Genomic DNA, 12,994 nt, shown 5'->3' on the forward strand with positions numbered 1-12,994 from the left:
TACGGGCACGTCTTTGCGGTGGCTGCGACGGGGTCACTACTGCACGTGCCACTGTACCAGCTTCAACTGCCCTTCTGGTGCTCGCTACTTCACCATGTTCTACGGCAGTGCTGGTACTAGGTCCAGGAAGGGCTGGGCTGCTGGTGTATGCCTCACCACGTAATCCGACAGCACCAGCCCCACTCTGCTGCTCTTGAAGCGGATCCTGCGCAACCTGCGGTCTAGCGACACGGGGCCGGGTACGCCTGGTGCTATCAGGGACCTCAGCCTCCTCGTCCGAACTTTGGGTCAGAGAGCCACTGCTTTCTACAGGTTCGTATTCTGACCCGCTAGATTCATCAGATGAGGGTTCCCATTCCTCATCCGACTGGGTCAGAAGCCTGTAGGTCTCTTCAGAAGAATACCCCCTGTTTGACATGTGGGCAACTAAATTTAGGGGTATTCCCTGAGACTACCCAAGAAAAAAAAGCAAGCCTGTCTTACAAAGGGGAGGCTAGCGAAGTACCGGAGGCCGCTGCGGTTGATAAAAAATATCAAAACTGATTTACACGCGTGTAAAGTGATTGTGCAGTGATAAAAAAAAATAAAAAATTTGTCACTGCGGTGGGGCGAGCGTGGGTGAAGGCACGTGTGGGCGACCGATCAGGCCTGATCGGGCAAACACTGCGTTTTGGGTGGAGGGCGAACCTAAAGTGACACTAATACAATTATAGATCTGACCGTGATCAGTTTTGATCACTTCCAGATACTATAAAAGTACAAATGCTGATTAGCGATACGCTAATCAGCGAATAACGGACTGCGGTGCGGTGGGCTGGGCGCTAACTGATCCCTAAACTACCTAACCAAGGGGCCTAAACTATACTGAAACCTAACGGTCAATACCAGTGAAAAAAAAAAGTGACAGTTTGCACTGATCACTTTTTTCCTTTCACTAGTGATTGACAGGGCGATCAAAGGGTTGATCAAAGGGTTAATTGGGGTTCAGGGGGGTGATCTGGGGCTAAGTGTGTAGTGTTGGTGTACTCACTGTGTAGCCTGCTCCTCTGCTGGATCCAACCGACGAAAAGAACCAGCAGAGGAGCAGGCAGCCATATAACAGATCATATTTACAAATATGATCTGCTATCTGGCACTCTGATTGGTTTTTTAAAAAATCAGCAACCTGCCAGCCGCGATCATTGGCTGGCAGGTTGCTGACGAAATACTTCTTGACGAAATGCCGGCCTGCGATGCGCATGCGCGGGCCGGCTGTGACGAAATCTCGCGTCTCGCGAGATGACGCGCCGATGCGTCCAGGAAGAATAAATCAACCACCTCCCGGACGCATCGGTGCGTACAGCGGTCGGGAGGTGGTTAAAGGGGTTGTGTCACTTCAGCAAATAGCATTTATTATGTAGAAGAAGTTAGTACAAGGCACTTACTAATCTGTTGTTATTATCCATATTGCCTCCTTTGCTGGCTGGATTTATTTTTCCATCACATTATACACTGCTTGTTTCCATGGTTACGAACACCCTGCAATCCAGCAGTGGTGGTCGTGCTTGCACACTATAGGAAAAAGTGCCAGCCTCTCTGGTGACCGGGACTGTGGGAGCGCACATAGACTAGTGTTTTTTCCTACTGAAAAATAAATCTAGCCAACAAAGGAAGCAATATGGATAATAACAATACATTAGTAAGGGCCTGTTCATTTCCTCTACATAATAAACGCTATTTGCTGAAGTGACACAACTCTTTTAAGGGAAGACTAATAATGTTGGTAGATTGTGCAGTAGCTGTGTCAGTCACATACTTACCAACATTTTTGTTAGTAAATTGAGGGCATTTACTGTCTCTAGATAGATAGATAGATAGATAATTAGATAGATGGATAGATAGATAGATAAATAGATAGATAGTCCAATAGACCACGGGTGCAAGATCCTTAAAACCGCAGGCTCAGCAGTTAATGAAGATAATATGTACCCAAAAAATGAGGCAGCACTCCAATAAATAAAGCAAAAAAGGTGGACCCTTTATTGATCCCTCTGCAATGTTTTAACTGCTAAATGCAATCTTTATCAAACAGGATAAAGACTGCATTGAGCGGTTGAAACGTTGCAGAGGGCTCAATAAAGGGTCCACTATTTTTGCTTTATCTATTGGAGTGCTGCCTCATTTTTTGTATATATATATATATATATATATATATATACATATATATATAAAGAAGAAAAAAATGGCAGTACTCTTACAAAATATTAGTGAAAAGAAAAACACTTTATTCACCCATGTGGTCTCTATGAATGAGCTGAATCTTTTTTTTCTCACAAATTTCTTGTGAGAGTGCTGCCATTTTTTAATTTTTATATACAGTGCAGACCAAAAGTTTGGACACACCTTCTCATTCAAAGAGTTTTCTTTATTTTCATGACTATGAAAATTGTAGATTCACATTGAAGGCATCAAAACTATGAATTAACACATGTGGAATTATATACATAACAAAAAAGTGTGAAACAACTGAAAATATGTCATATTCTAGGCTCTTCAAAGTAGCCACCTTTTGCTTTGATTACTGCTTTGCACACTCTTGGCATTCTCTTGATGAGCTTTAAGAGGTAGTCACCTGAAATGGTTTTCACTTCACAGGTGTGCTCTGTCAGGTTTAATAAGTGGGATTTCTTGCCTTATAAATGGGGTTGGGACCATCAGTTGCGTTGTGGAGAAGTCAGGTGGATACACAGCTGATAGTCCTACTGAATAGACTGTTAGAATTTGTATTATGGCAAGAGAAAAGCAGCTAAGTAAAGAAAAACGAGCGGCCATCATTACTTTAAGAAATGAAGGTCAGTCAGTCCGAAAAATTGGGAAAACTTTGAAACTGTCCCCAAGTGCAGTCACAAAAACCATCAAGAACCACAAAGAAACTGGCTCACATGCGGACCGCCCCAGGAAAGGAAGACCAAGAGTCACCTCTGCTGCGGAGGATAAGTTCATCCGTGTCACCAGGCTCAGAAATCGCAGGTTAACAGCAGCTCAGATTAGAGACCAGGTCAATGCCACACAGAGTTCTAGCAGCAAACACATCTCTAGAACAACTGTTAAGAGGAGACTGTGTGAATCAGGCCTTCATGGTAGAATATCTGCTAGGAAACCACTGCTAAGGACAGGCAACAAGCAGAAGAGACTTGTTTGGGCTAAAGAACACAAGGAATGGACATTAGACCAGTGGAAATCTGTGCTTTGGTCTGATGAGTCCAAATTTGAGATCTTTGGTTCTAACCACTGTGTCTTTGTGCGACGCAGAAAAGGTGAACGGATGGACCCTACATGCCTGGTTCCCACCGTGAAGCATGGAGGAGGAGGTGTGATGGTGTGGGGGTGCATAGCTGGTGACACTGTTGGGGATTTATTCAAAATTGAAGGCACACTGAACCAGCATGGCTACCACAGCATCTTGCAGTGGCATGCTATTCCATCCGGTTTGCGTTTAGTTGGACCATCATTTATTTTTCAACAGGACAATGACACCAAACACACCTCCAGTCTGTGTAAGGGCTATTTAAATATGAAGGAGAGTGATGGGGTGCTGCGCCAGATGACCTGGCCTCCACAGTCACCGGACCTGAACCCAGTCGAGATGGTTTAGGGTAAGCTGGACTGCAGAGTGAAGGCAAAAGGGCCAACAAGTGCTAAGCATCTCTGGGAACTCCTTCAAGACTGTTGGAAGACCATTTCAGGTGACTACCTCTTGAAGCTCATCAAGAGAATGCCAAGAGTGTGCAAAGCAGTAATCAAAGTAAAAGGTGGTTACTTTGAAGAACCTAGAATATGACATATTTTCAGTAGTTTCACACTTTTTTGTTATGTATATAATTCCACATGTGTTAATTCATAGTTTTGATGCCTTCAGTGTGAATCTACAATTTTCATAGTCATAAAAATAAAGAAAACTCTTTGAATGAGAAGGTGTATCCAAACTTTTGGTCTGTACTGTATATATATACAAACCGGATTCCAAAAAAGTTGGGACACTAAACAAATTGTGAATAAAAACTGAATGCAATGATGTGGAGATGGCAAATGTCAATATTTCATTTGTAATAGAACTTAGATGACAGATCAAACGTTTAATCCGAGTAAATGTATCATTTTAAAGGAAAAATAAGTTGATTTAAATTTTCACGGTGTCAACAAATCCCAAAAAAGTTGGGACAAGTAGCAATAAGAGGCTGGAAAAAGTAAATTTGAGCATAACGAAGAGCTGGAAGACCAATTAACACTAATTAGGTCAATTGGCAACATGATTGGGTATAAAAAGAGCTTCTCAGAGTGGCAGTGTCTCTCAGAAGCCAAGATGGGTAGAGGATCACCAATTCCCACAATGTTGCGCAGAAAGATAGTGGAGCAATATCAGAAAGGTGTTACCCAGCGAAAAATTGCAAAGACTTTGCATCTATCATCATCAACTGTGCATAACATCATCCGAAGATTCAGAGAATCTGGAACAATCTCTGTGCGTAAGGGTCAAGGCCGTAAAACCATACTGGATGCCCGTGATCTCCGGGCCCTTAAACGACACTGCACCACAAACAGGAATGCTACTGTAAAGGAAATCACAGAATGGGCTCAGTAATACTTCCAGAAACCATTGTCAGTGAACACAATCCACCGTGCCATCCGCTGTTGCCAGCTGAAACTGTACAGTGCAAAGAAGAAGCCATTTCTAAGCAAGATCCACAAGCTCAGGCGTTTTCACTGGGCCAGGGATCATTTAAAATGGAGTGTGGCAAAATGAAAGACTGTTCTGTGGTCAGACGAGTCACGATTCAAAGTTCTTTTTGGAAATCTGGGACGCCATGTCATCCGGACCAAAGAGGACAAGGACAACCCAAGTTGTTATCAACGCTCAGTTCAGAAGCCTGCATCTCTAATGGTATGGGGTTGCATGAGTGCGTGTGGCATGGGCAGCTTGCATGTCTGGAAAGGCACCATCAATGCAGAAAAATATATTCAGGTTCTAGAACAACATATGCTCCCATCCAGACGTCATCTCTTTCAGGGAAGACCCTGCATTTTTCAACAAGATAATGCCAGACCACATTCTGCATCAATCACAACATCATGGCTGCGTAGGAGAAGGATCCGGGTACTGAAATGGCCAGTCTGCAGTCCAGATCTTTCACCTATAGAGAACATCTGGCGCATCATAAAGAGGAAGGTGCAACAAAGAAGGCCCAAGACGATTGAACAGTTAGAGGCCTGTATTAGACAAGAATGGGAGAGCATTCCTATTTCTAAACTTGAGAAACTGGTCTCCTCGGTCCCCAGACGTCTGTTGAGTGTTGTAAGAAGAAGGGGAGATGCCACACAGTGGTGAAAATGGCCTTGTCCCAACTTTTTGGGGATTTGTTGACACCATGAAATTCTGATTCAACATATTTTTCCCTTAAAATTGTACATTTTCTCAGTTTAAACTTTTGTTCCGTGATTTATGTTCTATTCTGAATAAAATATTAGAAGTTGGCACCTCCACATCATTGCATTCAGTTTTTATTCACGATTTGTATAGTGTCCCAACTTTTTTGGAATCCGGTTTGTATATATATATATATATATATACATATATATATAATTATTATAATATAATTGACACTATTCAGTTTATGCATATGTAAATATTTCCTTCAGCAGGTACTCATGTGCCAGGGCCACCTATAGACACATGCCTACAATGTATTTATCAGATGAAATGTTTGCTCACCTGTCTGGTTGAAAGGTGTCACGATAAAGCACAGAATTGCCGTTACATTTTTGATGACTTGAGTCACAGGGATTTTATTAGGCTCAAAGTTCAGAATAGCCCTTATTTTAACTACTGGACAAGACCTATAGAGAAACAGATGAGGTTTTTAGTCTCAGGCAGATGACTTAGGGTATTGCGCTATACTTTTGCACTGTTTTTAAACCTTTTTGGATTCCCTGTATGTCAGTGGCTGGATCTATATGTAAAACCACGCGCATGTACTGGTGTCAATGGGAAACTTTTTTTATGTAAGCAGGCATTGGGGGTGCATACATTTGACACTTTTACACACATAGACTGCATTCAAAAAGTCTTCAGACCCTTTCACTTTTTCACATTATGTTGTGCTACAATACAAAAATAGTTTTCCCCCATCATTCTGCACTCAGTACTCCATAATGAGAAAATGGAGAAAAAATGTTTTAGCTACATTTTGATAATTTATTGAAAAGGATAAAATAAAATTTCACATGAACATATGTATTCAGACCCTTTGCTATGACACTTGAAATTTAGCTTTGGGGGCCTCACATTTCTCTTGATCATCTTTGAGATGTTTCTACACCATGACTGGAGTCCACCTGTGGTAATTTCAGTTGATAAGACATAATTTGGAAAGACACAACCCTGTTCATATAAGGTCTCATAGCTGACAATGCAGAGCAAAAACAAAGCCATGAGAAGGACTGAACTGCCCGTAGAGCTTAGAGATAGGATTCTGTGGAGGCACAGGACTGGAGAAGGGTACAAAAACATTTCTGCTGTACTGTAAGTTTACAAGAGCACAGTAACCTCCATAATTCTTAAATGGAAGAAGCTTGGAACAACCAGGACTTGAGCTGGCCACCTCACCAAACTAAGTAATCGGGGGAGAAAGGCCTTGGTAAGAGAAATAACCAAGAACCCAATGGTCACTCTGGCTGAGCTCCATAGATTCTGTGTGCAGATGAAGAAACTTCCAGAAAGTCAACCATCACTGCAGCACTCCACCAATCTGGGCTTTATGGCAAAGTGGCCAGAGAGAAGCCTCTCACTAGTAAAAGACACATGAAAGCCTATCTGGAGTTTGCAAAAAAGCTCCTAAAGGACTCTCAGACTGTGAAAAACAAGATTCTCTGGTCTGAAACCAAGATTTAACTTTTTGGCCTCAATTCTAAGTGTCATGTCTGCAGGAAACCAGGCACTGCTCATAACCTGCCCAATACCATACCTACTATGAATCATAGTGGTGGCAGCATCATGCTGTAAGGGTGTTTTATAGTGTCAGGGAAGGGGAGACTGGTCAGGTTTGAGGGAAAGCTGAATAGAGTAAAGTACAGAAATATTCTTAATGAAAACCTGATCCAGAGTGCTCTGGACCTCAGACTAGGCAGAAGGTTCACCATCCAACAAGACAATGACCCTAAGCACACAGCAAATATAACAGGAGTGACTTAGTTACAACTCTGTGAATGTCCTTAAATACTGAAACACAATTAGACTGTCTCACAGTATTTTTGCATTTATTACACTTAATAAAAATCACAATTATTTACTGTTGTAATTGTAAAATAATAAAATTAATAAAATTAATTGCCCACTAAATATAAAACATATCCTAGTAGTATATCAAAATAGCATAAATATATGGGTATCTTAGATGCGGAGCTCACGCATATACCCAACTAACAGGAGTACTCCAAAGGGATAATAGGACCACTTGATTATGCTGTGTGGTGTCGGTCAATAGCGCATTGAATCCATACTTTGACAATGTTCAGATAGTTATAAAATGACTTGCCAAATGTTCAACATACCAATCGGTAAGAAGATATCCACCCTGCGGTCCACGGAATGTTCTTATAATATCCGGGGGGTACTTTGTACTTATTCTCGTAGCGGTATCTGCTGACTACCTCCTGCCACGAGGTAGTATCACCGCTTCTCCTTCTCGGCGTCTCACGTGACCTGACCTGTAGATGGTTCACTTGGTCGGTGATGACATCCACCTGCGCCAGCGGAGTAGCGGGAGTTCGTGTAGCAGAGCTATACCGGTACGGGGTTCGACTCCCCTTCACAGGAACTGTTTAGATGGTAGTTGAATCAGTCCTCTTTAAAGATTAAGTCGCTGCCGTTGCCGCATGGATTTTTCTTGGGTGGTTCTAGATAATAAATAGCACGGATCCTTTTTTTGTGCTTAGACAGAAATAGCGCACCACTGGCTGGGTCCTGTTCACACTGATTTATCCTAGACGCGTTTCAGAACCGTAGTTCCTTCCTCAGTAGGCAAATGTGAAATGCTACCTGTGTACTGGCTGGACATGTCTTTATATCCCCTTTTTTGGGTTTGATGAAATATCTGGTCTGGATTCTTAATTAGTTGGCTGCAGGGAATTTATCACTTGCAGCCTGATTTTGTCATGGATCCAGACAGAGGGTTTTTGACACACATGTGTCAAGCTTTGTGGGCAACATATATATACTATATAGTACCAAATATAAAAAGAACTATAGACATTATTTTTACATAAAAACCTTCTATATAGAAAAGGACAGTAAAAGGGACAATAAAATAAAATAGAATACAATTATCATAAAAAAATAAATAAAATAGAAATAAAAATAAACTAAAGATAAATAAAAATAGAAATAAAAATACAAATAGACATATGAGATAGAAAAAAAAATAAAAATAAATTGAAAATAAAAATAAAAATAAGACATGGATAAGCAATGATGGTATGGTATTGACAACTTTATAGCTGAATCCTGAGTTTGAAGGTCCTGGACTGATCTACGTTGGAGGGAGAGGGGGGGAGGAACGCAGGGAAAGTCGGCGTGTCGCCAACAACCCAACACCGACTAACCATGTGGTCCTACCACCCTCTCCTATAGGAAACCAAAAATTTCGATCTCTGAATTCAGTCCCTGTGGCATCAGGGACCCAAACTCAAAGATCTTCTTTGATTCTTGTCTGGACATTTTTGCCAAGAAGTCCCCTCCTCTCCAGTCTAATTTAACTGACTGGATGGCACAGTATCTCAATTTACTAGGATCTCCTGCATGATGTAATTTGAAATGTTTTGACAGGGGGTGTGTTTCTGATTGTTTTTTAATGTTATTAATATGTTCTGCGATCCTAGTTTTGAACACTCTTTTGGTCCGTCCTATATACTGTTTTGGGCATGGGCATTGTATAACATAGATAACTGCCTTACTATTGCACGATAGAATTTCTTTAATCTCCCACTTGAAATCATTAGATGTTGAAGATATAGTTCTCAGATTTCTCTCAAAGTGGGTCTGTTTGCAATTATGGCAGCAACCACACCTGAAAAACCCTTTTAAATTGGACCATGGAGTTATCATTGGTTCTATGCTCTTTTTTCTTATCGTGGGGGCTACTTGCAGCCCTAAATTGGGAGCCCGGGTATAAACAATTGGAGGAAGAGCCGGGAGTATAGAGCCCAAGATTTTATCGTTTTTTAGATGGTGCCAATGTTTATGTATGATGTTGTTCACCATCCAATAGTCTTTATTGAATGGGAGAATCATTTTTGCAGTTTGTTCTTTATCTCTAATCCTTTTAGACATTACCTCAGATTTAAAAAAGGTAGTTCTATCCAATTGTCTTACTTTTTTGATTGCATCCTCCAATAGTCCATTGGAATATTTTTTAGCTAAAAATTGTGTTTTCAGGTGTTCTGCCTCTGCCTCAAACTGTTCTTTTTCTGTGCAATTTCGTTTTAGACGTCTAAACTGGGAGTAAGGGACATTTAGGAGCCACCTTGGGAGGTGGCAGCTTGTGCTTAAAATGAAACTATTTTTGGCTACATCTTTTTGGAACGTACTACAGACCAGTGTTTCCTGTTTTTTGTGTATATGCAAGTCCAGGAACTCGACAGCTTGTGAATTAATATTTGCCGTAAATTTCAGGTTGAGCTCATTATTATTAATTTCTTGTATGAACTGCATTAGTGAGGCATATGAGCCTCTCCATATTAATAAAACATCATCGATATAGCGCCGCCATAGGACCAGGTCCGCCCCGAGTTTGGGGGAAATGATGTCCTGTTCCCATGCTGCCATAAATAGATTGGCATAACTCGGGGCGAACCTGGTACCCATGGCGGTGCCAGTCGTCTGCAAATAATAATTGGACTCAAACTGAAAATAATTGTGACTTAACACGAAACCAATACCATCTAATATAAACTGTAATTGTTCTATTACTAAATTGTTTTTTTGGGACAAAATTTTCGATATTGCTTGTATACCCTGCCTATGATTAATGCTCGTATATAAAGAGCTCACATCTAGCGTGGCAAGTATCCAATCTGGATGGCAATACATATTTTCCAAGAGGGCCACAACTGTTGAGGTATCCCCAAGATACGAAGGTATGTCTCTGACATAGGGCTGCAGAAACCTGTCTAAATACTGAGACAGATTAGATGTCAGCGATCCTATGCCAGAGACAATCGGCCTTCCAGGAGGATTGACCGAGTCCTTATGTATCTTGGGGATACAATAGAACATAGGCAGTCTTTTCTGGGTGCCTAAGATGAAATTGCACTCTGTTACATTTAGAATGCCTTGTTCTTTAGCTCTATTACATAACAGTGACAGTTTTTTTAAAATATATGTCTATAGGGTCCTCACTTAGTTGTGTATATGTTGTAACATCAGACAATTGTCTAAGACATTCTTTTTTGTATGATTCAGTATCTAGGATCACAATCGCCCCTCCTTTATCGGCTGGGCGTATTGTGATCTCTAGATCTGCCTGAAGTTCTTTTATCGCCTGTATTTCTTGTTTGGAGAGGTTTATGTTACTTTTCTGTTTTGGATTAAGTTTTCTGAGATCTGCCTCTACTGCCCCTCTAAACGTAATCATTTCGTTGCTTAATTCTTGTTTTGGATACATTTTAGATTTTAGTTTGACATCAACATGTTGGTATTCTGATGGTACTTGATTTAATTGGTCATGGTTGTTCTTCATAAAATATTTTTTACAGCATAGTTTTTTTATGTATTTTTCAATACCAATATAACTGTTATATTGGTATTGAAAAATACATAAAAAAACTATGCTGTAAAAAATATTTTATGAAGAACAACCTTGACCAATTAAATCAAGTACCATCAGAATACCAACATGTTGATGTCAAACTAAAATCTAAAATGTATCCAAAACAAGAATTAAGCAACGAAATGATTACGTTTAGAGGGGCAGTAGAGGCAGATCTCAGAAAACTTAATCCAAAACAGAAAAGTAACATAAACCTCTCCAAACAAGAAATACAGGCGATAAAAGAACTTCAGGCAGATCTAGAGATCACAATACGCCCAGCCGATAAAGGAGGGGCGATTGTGATCCTAGATACTGAATCATACAAAAAAGAATGTCTTAGACAATTGTCTGATGTTACAACATATACACAACTAAGTGAGGACCCTATAGACATATATTTTAAAAAACTGTCACTGTTATGTAATAGAGCTAAAGAACAAGGCATTCTAAATGTAACAGAGTGCAATTTCATCTTAGGCACCCAGAAAAGACTGCCTATGTTCTATTGTATCCCCAAGATACATAAGGACTCGGTCAATCCTCCTGGAAGGCCGATTGTCTCTGGCATAGGATCGCTGACATCTAATCTGTCTCAGTATTTAGACAGGTTTCTGCAGCCCTATGTCAGAGACATACCTTCGTATCTTGGGGATACCTCAACAGTTGTGGCCCTCTTGGAAAATATGTATTGCCATCCAGATTGGATACTTGCCACGCTAGATGTGAGCTCTTTATATACGAGCATTAATCATAGGCAGGGTATACAAGCAATATCGAAAATTTTGTCCCAAAAAAACAATTTAGTAATAGAACAATTACAGTTTATATTAGATGGTATTGGTTTCGTGTTAAGTCACAATTATTTTCAGTTTGAGTCCAATTATTATTTGCAGACGACTGGCACCGCCATGGGTACCAGGTTCGCCCCGAGTTATGCCAATCTATTTATGGCAGCATGGGAACAGGACATCATTTCCCCCAAACTCGGGGCGGACCTGGTCCTATGGCGGCGCTATATCGATGATGTTTTATTAATATGGAGAGGCTCATATGCCTCACTAATGCAGTTCATACAAGAAATTAATAATAATGAGCTCAACCTGAAATTTACGGCAAATATTAATTCACAAGCTGTCGAGTTCCTGGACTTGCATATACACAAAAAACAGGAAACACTGGTCTGTAGTACGTTCCAAAAAGATGTAGCCAAAAATAGTTTCATTTTAAGCACAAGCTGCCACCTCCCAAGGTGGCTCCTAAATGTCCCTTACTCCCAGTTTAGACGTCTAAAACGAAATTGCACAGAAAAAGAACAGTTTGAGGCAGAGGCAGAACACCTGAAAACACAATTTTTAGCTAAAAAATATTCCAATGGACTATTGGAGGATGCAATCAAAAAAGTAAGACAATTGGATAGAACTACCTTTTTTAAATCTGAGGTAATGTCTAAAAGGATTAGAGATAAAGAACAAACTGCAAAAATGATTCTCCCATTCAATAAAGACTATTGGATGGTGAACAACATCATACATAAACATTGGCACCATCTAAAAAACGATAAAATCTTGGGCTCTATACTCCCGGCTCTTCCTCCAATTGTTATACCCGGGCTCCCAATTTAGGGCTGCAAGTAGCCCCCACGATAAGAAAAAAGAGCATAGAACCAATGATAACTCCATGGTCCAATTTAAAAGGGTTTTTCAGGTGTGGTTGCTGCCATAATTGCAAACAGACCCACTTTGAGAGAAATCTGAGAACTATATCTTCAACATCTAATGATTTCAAGTGGGAGATTAAAGAAATTCTATCGTGCAATAGTAAGGCAGTTATCTATGTTATACAATGCCCATGCCCAAAACAGTATATAGGACGGACCAAAAGAGTGTTCAAAACTAGGATCGCAGAACATATTAATAACATTAAAAAACAATCAGAAACACACCCCCTGTCAAAACATTTCAAATTACATCATGCAGGAGATCCTAGTAAATTGAGATACTGTGCCATCCAGTCAGTTAAATTAGACTGGAGAGGAGGGGACTTCTTGGCAAAAATGTCCAGACAAGAATCAAAGAAGATCTTTGAGTTTGGGTCCCTGATGCCACAGGGACTGAATTCAGAGATCGAAATTTTTGGTTTCCTATAGGAGA

The 12,994-nt window shown here is 40.4% G+C and overlaps 1 protein-coding gene across 1 annotated transcript in view; it reads right to left on the reverse strand.

Moving 5' to 3' along the window:
* ITGAE (integrin subunit alpha E) overlaps positions 1-12,994 on the reverse strand; it is a 150,534-nt gene that overhangs the window by 54,502 nt on the left and 83,038 nt on the right. Inside the window, exon 18 of the mRNA XM_044283743.1 lies at positions 5,750-5,874. Coding sequence (XP_044139678.1) covers positions 5,750-5,874 — 125 coding nt within the window. The remainder of the gene's footprint in view (positions 1-5,749; positions 5,875-12,994) is intronic.

Source organism: Bufo gargarizans, chromosome 3, assembly GCF_014858855.1.
Source record: "Bufo gargarizans isolate SCDJY-AF-19 chromosome 3, ASM1485885v1, whole genome shotgun sequence".
Classification (NCBI taxonomy): Eukaryota; Metazoa; Chordata; class Amphibia; order Anura; family Bufonidae; genus Bufo; species Bufo gargarizans.